Below are 20,329 nucleotides of genomic sequence, written 5' to 3' on the forward strand. Positions count from 1 at the left end.
ATCAGTTTCTTAGCAAAATATGAGATGCAGAAATGTGATGTAGTAACAATAGAATGTAGTCCTGTAAATGGTTATTGTTCATTTACATATATCTGTGTGTTTATGTATGTGTGTACGTATGTATGTACGTATATAAAAGTCTGAAGAGACCCATTCAAATGCTTGACAAAAGTTTCTTGGTTATTTTAGTTTTGAGCCCTATTCAGATCTGGCTCCTTAGGTCTGTAACAACCAGAAATGCTGAGGGAGTGGTGTGTTAGCTGTAAGGGAGATAGAAGTCACCTACTGGGAAAATTACAACCTCTAGGGTGAATGGAGAAATAGCCATAGTAAATGCAACATTGACTCCTATTGGACCCTTTCTGGATGTCAAGTGTGTCTAGAATATTTTGATTGCAAGCAACAGAGGTGGAGTCAGGCTAATGTGATAAAAAATGAAAGGCTTTATTGGCAGGACACTGGAATAGTTCACAGAAGCAAGGAAAGAGCTGAGCAGTTTCAATGAAGCAATTGGAAGGCAAGACAAGGGTAGCTCTAGACCTCAGCCCATGGAGCTGGGGGCTATTCTCTGGGGCACCTCTATTTAGTGGCTTAAGATACCAAACCCTCATTCTCTGTAACTCTTGGTTGAGGATAGAGGAGAGACTGATTGGTCCATGTTGGTAAGTTGTCTGTCTCTAGATCACTCAGCAATGGTCAGGGTTGCATAGCTGGGGGTCTACACTGAGGATCCGTGTGTATATGTTGAAATCAGTTCTCCCAAAGGGGGGAATAGTTATGAGCTGCATGCAACAGTAATTGGTACTTGCTAGATTTCAAGCACTGACACAAAACAGTTTATAGAATATTGACTATTACCATGGTTTGATGGACATAGTCAATGACTAAGAGAAAAATCAGTATCAAGCCATCACTCTGCTTTCAGCTTCTTTATTTCTTTAGTACAAAGTAGAGATAATCGTAATTGTTTCCACTATTCTAATACCTACCTTGTAAGGTAGTGGTGATAATTCATTGAGATTATGAATGCAAAGTGCCCAGAATATTTCTGAATATTCCAGAATACTGCAGAATATTCCTGAAGATACTATGTGGCAGCCATCATTACTAGTTCAATAATTTGTTGATGTAACTGTTAAGTTCTTATGAAAAGAAGGTTAAGGATTTGCATGCAAGACTTACATTCAGATCTCTGGAGTATTCATTGTAATCTAAGGTGTAACTCACCACAAACAAGTCTGGAATCTCAAAACCAGCATCTGAGTAGAGAGAGAGAGAGAGAGAAAACAAAAGAACAAAATTTAGATAACTTAAATATAAAACCACCATATACTATTGCTGGCAGTTACACTGTGAAGATGTTTCATTTAGGCAGAAGCAAGTGAGAAAAGCAATGCATAGGATGAGCCCCCAAGGACCTGGATCAGAGCAATCCCGGGAGACCAGACAAACAAGCAAACATACAGTGAAGAACGGCTGCACTCTTGCTATGCAGAACTGAGAATGAGCTTGTGCAGCCCAGTGAATTACAAGAAGTATGCATGAGTTAGTCATGTAGCCCTGCTGTTCCAAAGCAAGCAGTATCCAATGGCATAGTGCCAAAGGAAACACTCTAAATAGCATATGTTGCAGTTCAGATAGAAGGTCTTAGGATACTGTAGTTCGCAAAGAGGTACACAGGCTGTTGCAGTGAGGAAGCGATGCTCTCGGTGAACTCAGGGTCCATGGCTTGGTAAAAGGCTGGAAAGCAAAATCTTGGAGAAAAGATGAAAGGAAATGGGGTTGTTCAGTTTGAGGAAGAGAATGCTAAGGGTTATTCAAGGCAGATGATATTAATTAACTCTCTCTATTGATGGCAGGATGAGAGTCAATGGATTTAAATGTCTACAAGGTGCTTAGGTTAAACAAAGGAAGGGTTCATTGAAATGAAGATGATTTTTATTGAAAAGCATCTTTAAGGAACAGACAGTTGCTCTCCTTCAGAAGCCTTGAAACAGAAAAATGTGCCAATGCCACAATGATTTTCATCCTCTTTTCAGTGTTTTGGAATCTATGTTTGCTTATTACAGTATTGCAGGTGAGAGGGGTACTTGCTTACTTTGTGAAACTGTACTTTGGTGAGGCTAGTGGACTTACTACATGGTGACTACTCACCACCATTTTGATCATTGCGCCCCAAGGTACTTTCATAGGGAGAAACCAACTGGTTCCTGATCCCAGAAAGTTGTAGAGATGAGGGATGTATTTTCTAGGGGACTGCAGTACGTGTCACTGTTGGCAAGCCCAATTGACTCCTCCAAACTGCAGGTCTCTTGAGAAAATGTATCAAAGAGGAGAAGAAAGAGCACAAGAAAAGATGTCAGGACACATAAAGGATGTCATTGAGCATATAGGAAAGAGTCAATTATGCAAAAGGAACAAGAAGAACAAAGCCTCAGGAATCCAGGAAGAAGAGACAGAGATTCTGAGCTAACTAAAAGAGTATTAGTAAATCCCAGAGTCTCTTGGGCTTTACTGCAATGACTTTACAATGAGGAGTGCAATCCCTACAACAGGCTTGGCAACTCAGACTGGGAGAAGGCAGTTCAGATGGCCAATCCTTCCAGCTGTCATGGATTAAAAGAAGGAAGTTGGATCAGTAGGACAGTTAGGAATCACAGTGACCTATCTCTAGCTGGTAAGCGGGTAGAGTTCCAACACTTGTATTTGCAATTACAGATGTTACTTGCAGATATAATTCAAAAGTAAGAGCAGTGATTGGAACCAGATGGCCTGGGATCAATACTGACTCTAAGCTTACATCTTTGTGACCTTGGCAGATGATTTAATCTCTTAGTGTTCAATTTCCTCATATGTAAAATGGGCATAACAATACCACCTACCTTAGAAAAATGCTGTGAGAATAAGTGTGTTGATCTCTGTGTAGCTTTTAGAACACTGCCAGGCAAACCATATTCTCTTACTTAGTATTACCTGCTATTATTTTATTAATGTCGTTACTAAAAGTGACACAAGAAATTTGTAGTCAGTTGTGTATGTCGGAAGTGAATGTCTTTCAATTTCAGTTAAAAATCTTATCTATACAGTATCTTACATTATTTTCTCAGAAGATTTCTGTTTACTAATCTTGTCTAACCTTAACTTAATCTAGGTTACATTCCCCAAGCCTGGACAGGAGCACGCTATCGGGTGTTTCTGCCTAGAACTGATATGTCTAGATGTAATGCATCCTGCATACGAATTACACTTGTTTTTAGAATAGAGAGTCACAGGCTAAATGTCACTGGCACATTACTCATCCATAGCATGCATCTCTTGCTCTAATGTTTGTTCAGCTTGCTCATGAGAATTGTAGCCAAATTGTCCCAGAGGCTTTAGAGCAAATGTAATATAAAAATCAAGCTGAAGTCTGCCTATGCAAGTGAAAAAAAAATCACCTCTAGTGTTAGAAAAATAATCAAGCTGCTTGTTTATCCTTTCTGGCATTAGAACTATTCATATGATGGGGAGGAGGTAGGAAAGTCATCCAGAACACATGTCTGAAGTCAAGTGTGAAGATGGTATCTAGATATATTTGCTTGGCTAATTCCCTGTGTTACTGAACTTTTGTTTAGAGGTGGTGGGGTGATATCTTGGATTTCCCCTTCTGTGTGCTAAAATTCAGGCTTGCTGAAGGTCAGCATTGTATGCTGCCTGCGATAGTTCCTGGGAATAGTATGAGAATCCTCTAACCTTTACAGCACCTCTCTAGGTCTGAAGGTGGGGACAGCGGCCAAGTCAGGGATCCTATGCATCCGAGTCTGTCCAGTGGGGTGAAACCTATTAGCTGAGTTCTTTGGAATTAAGGTGCGATAGAAAAACCTAAAAATAAAATTATCCAGAGCATGCAGCAGAGTTCCCATGACTGATGCAAATTAGAAAATTTAAAACCATAAAAAGTTCTATCCTCTTTAACCAGGTTAGAGAAACCAGGGGGAGTTTGTGGGTCTCTGAAACTGTTACAGCTTCCACTTCACACAGAATGCCGGAAATAGGAAACCACAGCCCTCCAACCCAACAAGCCAGACCAAAGACCACTTACAGTAGGGTCTAAAGCCATCACTGCTAGGTGTTCTCTTCACCAACAAACTACTATTTAAAAAAAAGCTTCTGTGATTCAGACAAAATTTCTGTGAATTGCAAATGGAATCAAACATCATTAAAACATGTATTTGAAATATGCATTTTTTTCCCCATGAGCATGTGGGGGCATTATCAAAGCCCTCTAATTCATGTTCCTGCTACCGGGGCACCGTATCAGTGATGCCGGGTGAAGAACGGGGGCCGGCATGGCGCTGGAGCTCCCCCAGCTGCTCTGGGAAACGGCTGAGTAAGGCATAGCAAAGGAGGGTGCAGACACATAGCAAAGCAAGTCCTCTTACCCCTTCTCCCTCCCAGGCTAGCCATCCAATGGGCTATTTGTTCAGCATGGTCAAACCATAACACCCCCGGGCAAAGGGTCTCTGGCTGGGAATAAACTGCACTCTTTGGAAACAGCATCCTGTGTTAGCATCCCTCTCAGGCTTGTTTGGAAAGACAGAAATGATGATGGTGTGACTGTCCAGCTCACCTGGCTGCCTTGATCATGTTGGGCTTGTATTTCTCTATTACTGTGCAGCACTTCCATGGTTCTCCCAGTTCCAGCAACATCCTTTGCAAAGAAGACAAACTCAACTGAGTGCATTTGGGCAGCATAACACATACTCATTCAGACGGATGATTATGCTCCTTATTAATAATGCATCATAATTAGAATTGCCATCAAATTGGTGGGAGGCAGAGTTGTTTATATTTTTTAGGCATGTGCTTCTTTCTGGAAGCTGGGTTTGGGGAACTATACTGGTGAATATTTCTTCCTGGAATTTCTGTACTGTTTTGAAAAGCCAAATTCACCTTTTAGAGAGCATGTGGGGTTCCTCACTTAGGACATCTGGACTTGTGCATGCACATTCGATGGCTCCATTTGGCCCTGAGGTTAGGTAACACAATACAGGATGCATGAATTTTCATGGACATGGGATGTACATCTGCATACACTGAATGAATAAACATCTTCTTCTTGCCCTCCCCACTCAATAGGCTGGGAGTGAGATGTCTGGACAGCAGCTGGTGACAGCCTGTGAATTCTGAGGAGGCCGGGCTGCAGTGAGCCGAGGTCCATCTCCATTGATGAGCTGCTGCAAAATTAGAGTAGAATGGGTAGCAGAAATTCATTGTCCTTGGGACAGAAATCAGCTGTCAGGAGCTGATTATCAAAACAACAGGTCTGAATTTAGCGAGGGTTGGGCGATTTGTTTGGCTTGAGGGTCTACTTCATGGGTAATGTCTGAGCCAGAACTGCACATACATATGGCACATAAGGCAATTGTGTAACAAAAGCTTAAAAACACCTCCCCTGAATTTTTGCCAGCAGATAAGATGAATGTGTTCCTGAGTGAAACATGGCCATTTGCTGTATCAGTCAGCTGCTGCTATATGACCTGTTCTTCCTTTTTTCTTTCTTCTTTTTTTTAACAGTAAAACTCAATTGAATTACAGCTATCACTTGGATTTGCATTTTTAGATTGATTGTGCTTATGATTTGGATGCTGAAGGTGGAATTACTCAGAGTCATTAGAGGTCATTAGCGAGAACACAGAAATGAAAATGACAAGAGTCCTAACCTTGGCTTTACTATTAAATACATTTGGTTCTGTGGGTAGTTTTCTCTTCTGTAAAAATGTCAGATTCATAAATACATATAAGCATCAATTTAGACATGTGGGAAATTAGATACAAAAAAGGATAAAGTACCATGCAACTATTATTGCAAATCTTTTTTTCTAAGCTATTTGAAGCCAGGGATTCTAGTTGGCTCCTACTAAATTAATTTGGAGAGCCATGTGCACAGTGGGAATTCAATAAATCTGTGGCCAATTTGACAACAAGTTCTATCTTTCAAGACTCACCATGAGATTCTTTAAACTTCCAAATATGGATAAGGTAAAATCAGCTTACCTCAACAATGAGAACATTCTGAAAGAAAAACAAACAAAACCAGGAAACAGGAAACCGGTTATTTAGAGTATGATGCAAATCTGGCTCACAAGGTAAATACACATTTTGCTTACAGTTAGACTGTCAGGTCTTTCCCTATGCATCTAACTCAATGCTTGGAGGTAATCTAGGTATTCCAGATTCATTTTAACAGTCTCTCTGGAATTACTTGGAGCCGCAATATTGGTATCTATATTTAGGTTAGGAGCAGGCTTCTCTTCTATCCTTACCCTGCCTGAAGAGTTATCTATAAGGTCATCCTACCTCCATAATTCTGGCAAGTGCCCCTACCCAGATTCTTTGGGATACAAGCTTACTAAGAGTTTACCAGGAAACATAGCCAACATAAACTGCATCACTAATGGTGAGAGAGCTTTGCAGAAAGATCGTGTTTTGAGCTGGGACAGCCCTATTTGGATGTAGCCATCCAAATCACTGAGGATTCTGTATTTATTCTTGGATTTTCAACCCTGAGGAAGGGGGTGGGCTGGAGAGAGGGCTGTGAGGCATCTGGTTTCTACTGTCAGTGACACTGGTACATCCCTTGTTATGTGGTCCCCAAGCATTACTCTCTTTCTAGGAATGCTCATGATGCTTCATTTAAATTTCTTGTTTACCTGTCTTCCCTACCAGACTATAAACTCCATGAGGATGGGAATCATGTTTTTCGGGCTTACGTCTGTATTCTCAGTCCCTAGCATAAAGACCTACATAGATATGCCCAGTATTTGTTGTGTATTTGTTGATTGAAGAACAATAGTGTCCCACCAAATTAAAATATGACTGTGTCAATAAGCCATTGCAATTAACTAAGTGGTATAGACAACCCTCAATCTAATGGGAAAAAGTCTTTCTTGAGATGAGTTTTTATTTATCCCTATGATTCATATAATATTTTTTAAATTCTATCAAATCTTACATCTTAGGTATCATGTCTTATGCAAAAGAGATTTAAGTAATAAAAATGTTAACCAACCAACCAAAAAATTCTGTTAAGTATGTTCCATTTACTTTATGTGTCAAATGCATTCTTAGATGGAAATCTCTTTCTGGCAGTGTCTTCCCATCAGGTGTGGTATTTTTACCCATTGAATCCATTTAAAAATCTTAATTTTATCATTAAAATATAAGATTATGTTGTCCATTTTTAAAGTAGGTCATGTCTGCAGGATCCCCTACCCTGAGAAACACGCTGACAGTAGTCCCCTTAGTAATCTGAACATGTTTGCCATGTTGTTAAGCATCAGCCCACAATAGTTAGTTCGGATGTGCATTTCTAGTTTGATCGAGGCATACCAACCATGTCTATTAACCAACCAAAATACTCAGAGAATACTTGGTTAATATAATTTCCTACTTCACGATCTCTTTCTGTTTCAATTTTATAATGACAAATCTTTTTAAATTCTGTCACTTTGCATTCTTAGCTAATTAAGTGAGTGCACTGAATGTATTAAATCTGTTTTTTGCAAGTTCAGAACCTTGCAAAACAAAAGTTACCTTTAAAAAGATTAGTTTTCATGATAAGATATAGTGGTAGCTTTGAAGTGGGATTTGGATGTGTATTAATCCAGGGATATACTGTCAAAGTTAAACACATTTTAAAATCAAAGTAATGCATATACATGCTTAAAATCAAATAGAAAAGTCTAAAGATTCTCTAAATGTTGATACATCTATTTAAAATATTTAAAAATGCTCAAGTACTTTATATTAAAGTCATCATAGCATTCTACACCATACATAATCAAAATATTATCACATCTAACAAAAATAGTAGTAGTTTATTCTATTTTTTCATTTTGTCCAGTTTTATTGAGATATATAATTGATACATACCACTGTATAAATTTAAGATGTACAGTATAGTGTTTAGACTTCTATATATTGTGAAATGATTACTGTAGTAAGTCTAGTTAGCTTCCATCATCTCATATAGATCCACTAGAAAGAAAAAGCCAGGGGAAAAAAATTTTCTCCCTTGTGATGAGAGCTCTTAAGATTTATTCTCCTAACAACTTTCTGCTACAACACACAGCAGTGTTAACTATAGTCCTCATGCTGTACATTGTATCTCTGGTACTTATTTATCTTACAACCGGAAATTTGTACCTTTTGAGCACCTCCTTCTAATTCCTCTGCCCCTCCTCCTGTCTCTGGTAACCACAAATTTGATCTCCTTTTCTAGGAGTTTGGTTTCTGTTTTGTTTTGTCTTTGATTCCACATATAAGTGAGATCATCCAGTATTTGTCTTTCTCTGTCTGACTTACTGCACTTGGCAGTAAGGTCTACCTGTGTTGTCATAAATAGCAGGATTTACTCAATTTTTATGGCTAAATAATATTCCATTATATATATACACACACACATACCACTTCTTTATCTGACAATAATTTTCTAATATCACATTAAAACCTAATACTTATTTAGATTCCCCCACTTGTCCTTAAAATGGCCTTTGTAGCTAGTTTGTCCAATCCAAGACCATGCATTAGATCTTTACTTCTCTTCATTTAGAATAGCCTCTTTTATTACATAACAGAATAGAATATAGTTCTACATGATTTCAATCCCCTTTTCCACCCACCAATGTAGGTCCTTCGTTATGACTGTATCTTCTTGTACCATTTATTATTTTTCCCACTGAAGAGTCCAGTAGTGTACTATAGCTAGATTGCCTTTTAGAGCTTGTTCACTTGGCTTGGAATTCCTAATTGTTTTTCCTGTCACTGTCCAGTGACAATAACCCTTCTTTTTGGAAGGATTATTATGAGGAAAACAATGGTTTAACTATATTTTCAAAGGATTTTGGAGGACTAAGGAGGCTAAATGGGTTGGTAACATCTATAACCACACAAAGATCTTTCTGAGGAATGTACAGTATTAGAAAGTAAAATTATTTAACAGTCTCATACATGATAGGCAAGGGAATACTGGCATAGGAAAACAGACTGCTATGAAAAGAGAAACATGCAGAAGCCTAGAGCTTTGGGTGAGTTATATAGAGCAGTCATTACATATACATTTATTTTTCTTTACAGAACATCACACTGTTTTCAAATTCTTTCATTAGTAAGACATGGGTTGACTCTCTGGATTTTCAGTGGCTGACCTGTTGTGTGAAAAGCTCACCTCCAGCAAAAGCAAATGCCTTTAGTACCTCTGGAAGGCTGTCTCTGCCATGCAAAGCAAGATGGAGCCCAAGAGCAAAGAGAAAGTGACTACCCAACTTTGCAAGCATTCTCACTAGTGTCTAAGAGAGCTGATCTCTCTGCATTTTAATGTACCTTGCAAGCTAAGTAGCAAAGATGAGCTCATCTTTATAGAATCAGTATATAACATGGAGACTAGTAAATAATAGGTGCTCAAGAAATGCCCATAGGACACATCAACAATTTTGACCTCATCCTCTCCATTTTTAGCTTAACTATGTACAATATACAGTTCTTCCTTAACTGAGCTATAATTAATGTCTACTGCTTTTAATTTTGCATTAATAAATCTTCTAAAATTCCTTGCTTTGTTTTTGACTGGACAACTTTGGAAATTTTTTCAGAACACACTGTGCTTCCTAAATACTTCCAATCTGATAACTCAGATCACTGGATCTGAGAAGTTTGCTAGTTACTGTCTCAGCCATCTCATCACACCTAGCTCATTTCCTTCCAGAAGGCACATAAACTCTGCAGCCTGGGGGCTGCAGGCAAAGACTATGGGGAAATCTCAGGAGTGTGTTCTTTCTTGGCTAGTGTAGGATCCTGATGGAAGCCAATCACATCAAGTTTCCTAAAGAAAAAGAAAGGAAGGGAGAAAGAGAAGAGGAGAAAAAAGAGAGAATTATACATATCTTAAATAGGTTATTCCTGCTTTTAATGTTTAAAATGCAAAATGATTAGCACCCTACACTCCAACCTGCAGCAGCTTGGGTTTGCAGCTGTGGCCACACTAGCAGAGGGTGGTAGTAATGATGGGGAGAGCTGACTGTGGGTGCTGAGCACAAGGGGCTGTGTGCATATAAACTCCTGTGGAGAAAGGAATGTATGTTAGCATTTCGTTTTACAAGATAATTCACAAAATTGCCAGAATCATCAGTCAGTGGCCATTTCCATTATTGTTCTCAGCATAGTCAGATACAATAAAAAGGAATGATTTAAATAGTTGAGGCTGCCAAGGAGGAAATTTTGGCAATTTCTGATGTTTTATTCTGGCCTTTCATTAGAAACTTATTTGGTGGTAGAGGGGGTTTCGGGGAGGCATGTCTCCTGAAATCTTGCACTTAACCTGCACATCTGTGCTTTCCCATTGCCAGATTTGGACCTGTTTCTACGCATTGGGTTTTCTCCTCCCCTTTCAGAGGTTTCTCTTGAACATGAATAAAATCTTGCTTTAATGGACACACACATTTATAAAGTCCCAGGATTAAATCAACTTTGAAAAAAAATTAGCCAGAGAGCACGTTGTGCCGACAGCTTAAACACCCAGTATAATGCTTTTAACACTGGGAACCGAAGAGGCCATTTAACTTAATCATTGAGGGTTCCCTTTATTCGACAGCCATGACCTACTTAGAACCAGGACTCAGCCAGCCTCCCTTGTGAGCTTCCTTTCCTTCGCTTTAGAAAGAAAAGAACAGAACGAAAGAACAAAAGAACAAATGAAGGAACGAAAGAATGATGGAAAGAAAGAAGGAAAGAAAAGTAAAAAAGAAGCCAACAGAGAGAAAGGTGTAAGAGGGCTGTCCAGAGTGCCCCTTGGCTAAATATTCTAACTCACATGTCTTTAGAGGGCTCAAGGTTTACACAGCACTCTTAAAGGGCTTACAATGCATGGAAATTACACAGCTGAGCTATTCTCCCGTGTTTTAAGGATGCTTTCATAAACAAATTTGATTTTTGAAAATCCCTTCTCCCCCTCCCTGCATTTAATCATTTAACCCTGTCACCCCCTCCTGTGGACAGCGCCCTGCCTCCCCTTTCACTCCCGCTTTTTCACTCTGCGGACCGGGTTCAAGCACCCCTGCTGGCTCCACCTTCACCACCTCCCAACAGCTTCCTCTGCCTGGGGTGTCTCTCCTTTTCCTCAGTTAATTCGACCCTCCTGTCAGATATATTTCCCCCACATTCAGCTTCCTGAGGTCACCTCTGCTGAAAATCTTGTGTGGCTCCCCTTTGCTTTTCTGAGCAAGCTCAACTCTTCATGGAGACATTCAATGTATTCTGCAAACCAAATCCAATTCTCATGTTCAGTTTTTGAATTTTTCTGCTTCCCTGCTTTTGACTAATTTCCTTCAGCCACACTGGCCACTCCTGTCCCCTGGCCCCCCTGCTTCTCCTGCTTTTACCCCATTCCACTCTGCTCTTCCTCTGTCTTCCGTGTTATTCCCCGACCTTCTGGTTCCAAGTAAAACCTCTTCCTTCTCTCTTAAGACAATTACAGTCTCAAGAAATGATTCCTTCTTTGGATGTCCTTAAGCTCAAGGACAAAGTCTTCTGTAGAAAGACCTCTGGAGAGCTGCTCTGGGTGCCAAGTGTTAAAACAGAGAAGGCACGTTCAAGTTCATGGCAAGGTGATAATATAACGGTACAATGTAAGCTCGATGTAAATTTGTTGACTGAGAAATTGCATGATTATTACAGAAGAGAGAGGTTAGATGATGACCTTCAATGACCTTTCCATCCAATGCAGATATGTATTGCTACTTTGACTCTATTCTACAACCACTAATAATAGTATCTACTAATTGTTAGGTGCCTTTCCCTTTGAGGCTTTTTTTCTTTTTTTCCAACTAGTGTCCATTCTGCATGTTGGGAAGATTCTGGAGGGCATCTGAAGTGGAATTTTAACATTTTCTCAAACTTTTCATGGATTGTCTTTTTCAGAAAGGCTGAAGAAGGGGTGAATAGAGCAGGCCATACAAATGCCTTTATCTGTTTAAGGAAAAAGGAAATTCCAAAGATTAAGTAACAATTTTTTCATTCCTCCACCTTCAGGTATGTAGCATTCACCAACTCAGTTCCCCTTGAATGTCTTGTGACTTCAAAGCCCTTTGGCTTTCTACAAAGAGAATGCTCTGCCTCCTCACTCAACACCTTTCTTTTCCAACTCTAAACCAGACCAGCTGGGTGATGTGTCCTTTGCTGTGACCAGGTGGGGTTCTATTTATCCTTTCCCTCTGCCATGTCCTCCTTTCCCAAATCTTTCTGAATTCTCTCTAAGAGAAAGAGGAGCCTGCACTCACTCAGTTGCTAAGTACCCATTCCGAGCTGTCACGTGCTAAGCCCTGGGCATGATGCTGGGATAGGATGGAGTAGACAGGCACAGTTTCTGTGTACATCACAGTGACATTCTGGTGGGGAAACGGGCCAGGGAAAGAGAAGCCCCAAGGTAAACACTGCAAAGGGCGGAAAGGGCTCCAATGGACACACTGTACCAACATAGAGCTCAATGGGGAATGTGGGGAGTGCAGACAGAAAGAACATGGGCTCATTTCGGACTGAGATGGTGAAGGCCTCCCTTATACAGGAGACTTGAGGCTGAGACCTGAAAGATAGGAGGGAAATGGATTCCAGGGAAAGGCCACAGCTTGTCCACAATCTTGGCAGGAAGGGGCTTAGCCCGCATGGTTCTGACACTGAAAGGAGGGCTGAGTGGTGCATGACTGTGTTGGGAGGGACCAGAGCCAGCTCACACAAGTCTTACAGGCTGAGATGAAGAAGTTGGATTGTAATCTCAGAGCACTGGGAATAGGGTTCCCAGGTAAAATACAGACTACCGGTTAAATTTGAATTTCAGATAAATAACAGATAACTTTATAGTTTAAGTATCTTCCAGATATCGCATGAGATGTACACCAAAAATTTATTCATCGTTTATTTGAAATTCAAATTTGACTTGGCATTCTGTTTTTCATTTTGTGTTTTGCTAAGTCTGACTGCTTTAACTGAGAGGTCACTGAAAGGTTTTCAGCAGGCAAGCGATGGGATCCAATTTGTATTTTAAGAAGATTCCTTTGCTTGCTTCTTGGAGAATGGTTTGGAGGGTGGCAAAAGTTAAGTGAAGGCAGAAGTTGAGGGAGACTCATTAGACTATCATAGCAGCCCAGAGTTGGGATAATGGTGGCCTCGCCCTAGACTGGCCCTTCTCAAACTTTAATGTGCATAGGAATCATCTAGGGATCTTGTCAACAAGGAGACTTAATTTGGAACATCTGTAGTGGGAACTGAGATACTGCCTTTCTAATAGGCTTCCACATGGTGCTGACCTTGCTGATACCTAGCCCAAAGGTCAGCAAAATATTGCTCATTGGCCAAGTTGGCCTGCTGCCTATCGTTATAAGTCAAGTTTTATTATCTGCCTGCTGCCTTCATGCTATGATGGCAGAGTTAAGTAATTGCAACAGAGACTTTATGGCACACAAAATCTAAACCTATTTACCATCTGACCTTTACCTTAGAAGTTTGCTGACCTCTGTCTAGACCACACTTTGAGTAACAAGGCTGGGTGGTTACCATGTCACTGGAGAGAAGTAAGCACATTCAAGATATATTTGAAAGTGTAAAGTGTGGTCTACATGGGCTCAGGAAGCATTCCCTTCTGTTGTGAACCCAGGCACCCTGAACTTCAGAATCTTTAAACATAAGTTGTTCTAACAGTTGGGAACCTGGCTAATCAGTGTTGATTCATCTCGGAAATATTTGCCCAGTGTGTTCAAAGCCCAGTGGTTCTTCCTGGCACATGTGTATAGAAATGCATCTGTACACACACAGGGATATGAAGATACACAAAACAGCACCTGGTTCACCTGGATGATCATTTGTCAGGCCAGCAAAAGACTGAAGCCAACTCCTGGTTCGACTGCTGGATGGTTTTCCATCCTCCTACTGAATGTCCATGAGCTCTACTTTTCATGAAAGGTCTTGCAGTCATTATAGGAGGGGATACTGAGGCACACTGCTGTCACCCCTTCTCATTCCACCCCCAGTAAGAAACTACCCTTTCCTCAACCTCCTCTCTGCCTCCTAAAGGAAGGCAATATCTAGTGGTCACTGAAGAGGGAAATCACTGTAAAGCAAAATATGGGATGACTTTAGAAGTCAGGAAAGAAGGGCCACAATTTTATGTGCATGTTTTTTCTTGGCATTCATTTAGGATTCTTAGAGTTGCCCTTTTGACAGACCCCATGGTAAAAGCAAAAAGTATGATAGTTCTCTTGTGTAATAAACCTGCAAAGCATCATCACACAAGAAAGTGCCAAAATGACAAATCAATTAAAGACACTCTGGGATTGTAAAAAGTTATGAATTTCTGGAAATTATTTTGAGTGTTTTAGCTTTCTAGGATGTTATTTCATTCACTAATGCAACAACATCACATAGTGGCTTAGTGATCCTTTAACATTATTAAGTTAATTCCCATTTCTATGGAACATAATTTAGTACTTGATAGCAACTGAACACTTGGATGCCATTAGGCCATCTTTAGAGTAGAGGGAAGCAGGCCGTTGGCAGTCAGATTTCTTATGGTGCTGTGGTGTCCTAAGGCTTTTGTCATATTTTCGTTAAAGTGGCTGCTTTTCCTTTTCCACATCCGGGCATTGCATGACAATCACAACCACAAATATGAGACGCTGAACTTGGGTAACAGCCTGATCCATTTTCCTTAGAAAGTTGAAGTTTGAGGGTAATGAATACAAGATATGCCAGTAGAGCTGTTGTTGCTTTCATTACAGCAAAGCTTGTATTCCAGGTCACATTTCCACAAAGGCCAGCTGCTTTATGAAGTATCTCTTTCTTCCAGTGTATGTATCAGAATCCAAATAATTTTTCACTTAATTATTAAGCATTGGTAGAGCCGGAACCTTCCAAGTTAAAACTGGAGGTGTTTGCCACATAAACGAATGAGTTACACTCTTTTTTCATGGAAGGGAGAAAAGACAAACTATGCTCTCAAGAAATCCTTTTTTATTCCCTCCCTAAAACTTAAACATTTCAATAAACCTGTTGAAATGTCTTACTGAAGTGCCTCAGCGCTGAGGCATAGAGGAGAGGCAAAAAGCAGACCAATAAAGGAAAAAGCTTCCTTTTCAGGAGGTACCTGAAAGAATAAGAAGAAAAGGAAGAGAACAAGGAGTGCCAAGGGGTTTTGTAATGCAAGGTTGTCTGAAATAATGATTTGGATGGAAGTTTGGAGATGACAGATTTGGTCTGCCTCATGCCCTGGGAACATTATCAAAGGAGTGTTTTAGAAAGGAGAAATCAAATCATTGAAAGGATTCACACATCCATTTGCATGAATTAGCAAACCCGGGAGAGCGTCTGAAATGTATTGCAAGTGCTGACCTGAAATAAAGGTCACCGATTTCCCCATGACATCAACGCTTACTGAGCAGTTACATTAACAAACCTTTCCAGCCAGTGATGAGAGATCATCGCCTCCAATTATCTGCATCTCGTCCATGGAGTGGCTGTTCTAAAAAAAAAAAAAAAATGGAAGACTATATTTTACTGTACAAGAAAACCTTTAAGCACATTTTCCCATCTACCCAGCTAGCGGCTGGACTGAGCCTTACAAATATAGCACAAATAGCTCCTACAGATTCATGGTTGCCCATGGTTACAGAGAACCACTCTGCCGCTTCTGTGCTTGAGACAAAGCATTCTAATGGCCGAGGGGAGAGGGGATGGAGGAGTGGAGAGAGGACAAACAAACCTAATTTGGGAACAAAAAACTCTGGAAGGTGCCTGAACCTATATTGAGGCGGATGGAACGGGAGACGGCAGTCCTACTCCTGCACTTTCTCAGGGGGAGGGAGCCACAGGACCCGAGAGAGGGCCAAGTGTCAGCTGTGCCAACAAGCCCCTGTGGCGACCCTGCAGCGGGAACAACCAGAGCAGCGTTCCCAGAGATGAATGGCCTCCTCTGCCCCCTACCCGCACAGGTCCAGTGCCTTATCTGGTGTCCAGGGCAGTTCTGACAGTCCACGGATCTACAACTATTGCACATAGACCTTCAGGTATGAACAACGAAGCCTCAGGAACTTTCTGCAGTTCCAGGATTATGAGACCGAGCACCATGTTTAGACACTTTTCTGCTCAGATCCCATGAGTGGTTATGACCTTTCACTTTCATGGTGTTTATGTATATCCATTATCCTGTCCTAATTAAACCTCACACATGCACGACAAACAAAAAATGCAGTGTTTCATAGTGAACATCGCAATAGAATCACACGGAGCCAGAACAGGACACTTGTTTCCTGGTCTCACTACAGAGATGCATCAAAGGCAAGAAGCAGACTACAGACCAAGCAAGAACGCTGTGATATTGAAATCCCTTCATCCAAACAACACCCTAAGGGAGAAGAGGATGCTATAGGCACCGTATAGACAACACACTGAACCAGGAAACATCTTTGGTGTCTGCTGCGGACAGCTGTTGCTTTTGCTCGCTCTGCACTTTCCTCTCTTATTCTAGCAAGAAGACCCCGCCTCTTTCTGGGGGAGCTCATTCCCTGTGGATCAGCGGGGCCCGGCCTTTCCTATGCACACCAGTTATGCCTGAAGCCATATCCAGCCTTGGACTTCCCAGCTACTGAAGCCAATGCATTCCCTTAGGAATTTTCTTGGGTTGATCTGAGTTGGTTTCTGTCACTTGCAACTGAGATACATCTGTCTAGACAGAGTTATTTTGCTGTAGATTTGGTCATCTAAGAAGGGAACAAATAGCCAAACAACCAATATAACAATTTCACCAATGAAGCAGCTTTGTCTTTTGACCTTACTGCTCAAGAAGAAGAAAAAAATGACCTTGAAATGTTTTTACTTCCCCTTGGTGAAGTAGTCCTTACTACAAAAGAGCAGAGAGTACGCTTGAAAGCAGCCACTAAATTAGATAAAACCAATCATTTTCTTCTTCTGGGAACTGATCCCAGTCAAAGAATGTCCATAGTCCACTGATCTTTTGCTGTTTTTATGTAGGCAAATATAATAGTATGCTCATAAGTAGTCATGTCAGTAGGTTAAGAACTTGTCAGAAATGTCAAAGGAGAAAATTTTCTTGTCACTTCTGGAGGTACTGAGATATGGGAGTTAACAAAGGAGAATTTCTGCGTAGTAGGCTCAAACATCGTGTTAATAACAGCAGGAAAAATAAAATTTCAGTACCTCCAGGGGACTGAAGTATGCAGAATTGGATACAACTACTAAACCACAAGACTTAATGTAACAAATAAGATTTATACTCTGCCAGATCAGAGTAAATTTCACAATAATTCTACTATTATCTCCATTCTATTGACCAAAAACCAAAAAAAATCATAATACATCAAAAGGCCAAATCATGCTCTAAATCACATGTTTGGTGTGATGACAAGGAAATCTTATTTCAAAAGTCCTTACATAGTCCAAGTTTCTAACATGTTTTTATTATGAGATTTGTCCTTAATTCATCTGGACCTTATATCTTCTGTGTATAGAGTCATTTGTCTCAAAACCATTGTTTTGTTTTTTTTCCCCCTACTGGTTTGAAATGTCATTTAAAAAATCATATCCTTCATTCTCATATGTGAAGGTCAATTTCTATATTCCTCTGTTTCATTAACTTGGAATGTCTATTTTAGAATCCAAACCATACTATTAAATTATAGCTTTTTAGTATGTTTTAGTACCTGGTAGAGCAAGTCCCACTTTTTTGTTCTTTCCAAAAATTATCTTGGCTAACTTTTGTACATTTATTCTCTTATCTGGTGGGTTGTTATGAAGGTCAATGAATAAATACACACTGAACACTTAGAACAGAGCCTAGCATGTGGTATGCACTCTGTAAATGGTGGATATGATTAATTTCCCTCCCTCCCTTCCTCCTTTCCTCCCTTCCTTCCCAGAAACAGTCTCCCCTCAGTTCTCTCTGGTACACTGGAGTCTGGAGCTTCCCTGACTTAATGTCTCAGAAAAATAAGCCTTTGTCTCTTGCTGAGGTGGAGAAGGGAACCAGAACGCTGACTTCTCCATTCATATGCTCTCCATTGCCTGGCTGCTTTCAGCCCCTTCCTCCATTCCTCCTTCATCTAAGAACCTGATGACTGGCTAACTTGTGAGGCTTCCCAGAATTCTGAGTAAGGCACAAATCATCTACTTCTCATTGACGTGTCCCTCCTTAGGCATTTGGATGTTCACTTTCTCTATTCAGCTCAGTCAGTGCCCTTCCTTAATCAATTTTGCCTCATAAAAAGCACTGGCATCTCTTGCCCACCAGGGTCCTCTCCCCAGCTCTTTGTCCTTGAGGATGCACACCTGGTTTATTTCGTTAGTGTGGTTTCAGGAGGCAATGGAGTTAATTGTATGCTTTCAATCCACTGTATTTAACCATATGTTTCTTATGGTCCCCAAACATCCTCGTATTGCTAGGATTGATGTATTTCTAAAAAACATCATTGGTTTTGATTTGATAATATTTTATTTTGGATTATTCATCTTACCTTCAAAATTAAGATTGGCCAGTGGTTTTGAAGCAAAATTAGATCAGTATGCTTCATCTAGTGAGCTGGGTGGTCCTTCATCTTTTTTCTATGCTATAAAAGAGTTTATATGTGAGTGGGTTGATCTGTCTTGCTAAAATTCAGTAGAGCTCAGAATAGGTATTATTTAATCCCCAATTTTCAAATGAGGAGCCCGAGGCAATGACAGTTTAAATAACTTGATCAAAGAGGAGCTCCCAGTAAGTGAGGGATCTAGTTCAATCCTAGGATTGCCTGGCTCCATATTATTCTGGTGTCATCTACCCCTGCCCCCCACCCCCAGATCTCCTAGAAGAAAGAAGAATATGGTATGTCTTTGAGAGTAACATGGAGAAGGGTGAGTCCAGGTTATTCTAAGGATGTAAAATGCACAAGCTGAAATGGCTAAGAGAAACCTAGCTTCTTAGTAGAAATGCTGGTAGGGGTTCTGTAGATTTGTTTAAATAGCCAAGGAAATTCCTGACATTTAGTCCAGGCTTCCTTGGAAGAAATATTTTGGAAATTACTAGTTTAGGTGGCTTGATCTCCAGGTGCAAAGAGAGCATGCCCACACAGCTGAGCACGCATGGTGATTCCTCACACCTAGAATTTGGACTGCTTTGATAGTGTTTAGGAAAAAACGTCACCAAGGAAGAATAAATATCCTGAACCTCTGTCTTTTTGAGGAACTGGATGGGGAGAAGTAAAGAAACAAACTTAAGAACCACTATCTAAGCCATTCTTGTCCAAAGTCAGAGTGACTTGTTTCAAAATCTATACACACAAAACCTAATATGGTGAGCCTCCACAGAGGCCTTAACTTGGCTTTTCCCTCCTCCTTTCAGCCAAGCCTTCCTCTCAGATGTTCTGTGCTCAATAAGGACAGTGATATTATACCAAATGGATACAGATGCAAACAAAAATGGAGAGAAATTGTAATGATAAAACTAATGAAAATGTTGCAAACTCCTGAAATTGTTTTTTAAAGCTCTAACATTTGATGTCAAATCAGATAATAAGGACAAGTGAACTGGTTCCAGGATCCCCTGTTTTCTTCTCAAGCAGCAGTTGATGTAGGACATGACACAAACTGTGTCTCTTCATCCTTTGAACTGGCTGGGGTCAAGGTGGAGGGCATGGGGCCATCAGAGCCTGTGTGGCTTGTGTGTCTGCCCCTGGCTTCACCCAGAGCAGCTCCACTTGTCTCTATTATATGGATGGGACCCAAAGTTTGGTGGTGAGGGCAAAAAAAGAGAGAACTATCATGTTAATGTTTTCTTCCTTTGAACTTGGCTTACTTTCTTTTCAGTTAAAATATCCATTTGCTTCTGAGGTCGTTTTTGTTTAGAAACTCATTCATATAACCTCTGTGGGTAAGTTGTGAGAAAAGAGGATATTCTCTGAGAATCCTCGGGGACCAGAAGGCCTGGGTCCCACACAGCTCCACCTTCTCAGAGTCATGTGACCTTGAAGGACTCACTTAACCTCTCAGTGCTTCTGTTTCTCAATCTACAGAAAAATCATAGTAATCATTCCTACCTCATCAGATTACTGGGAGGACTGAATGAATTAATATGCATTAAACACTTAGAAAAACACCTGACATGTAATAATTAGCCACACATAAAGTAGATCTGGTCTTCCCACCATCTGCTGCTAATCTTAAAAAATGTGCACATCTACCTGGTTTCCTAACATTGACTTTGTGATGTGTTCTTTGTTCAGATCACTCACTGTGTTACTAAGCACGTACACCATGT

General features: G+C 40.4%; 1 protein-coding gene across 1 annotated transcript in view; it reads right to left on the reverse strand.

Moving 5' to 3' along the window:
• Positions 1-374: 374 nt before the first annotated feature.
• Positions 375-20,329, reverse strand: part of PRTFDC1 (phosphoribosyl transferase domain containing 1) — a 69,605-nt gene continuing 49,650 nt past the window's right edge. The window contains 6 exon segments of the mRNA XM_036880970.2: positions 375-1,259; positions 4,082-4,128; positions 4,610-4,654; positions 4,656-4,690; positions 6,037-6,054; positions 15,479-15,544. Coding sequence (XP_036736865.2) covers positions 1,144-1,259; positions 4,082-4,128; positions 4,610-4,654; positions 4,656-4,690; positions 6,037-6,054; positions 15,479-15,544 — 327 coding nt within the window. The 3' untranslated portion in view covers positions 375-1,143.

This window comes from Manis pentadactyla, chromosome 3, assembly GCF_030020395.1.
Source record: "Manis pentadactyla isolate mManPen7 chromosome 3, mManPen7.hap1, whole genome shotgun sequence".
NCBI lineage: Eukaryota > Metazoa > Chordata > Mammalia > Pholidota > Manidae > Manis > Manis pentadactyla.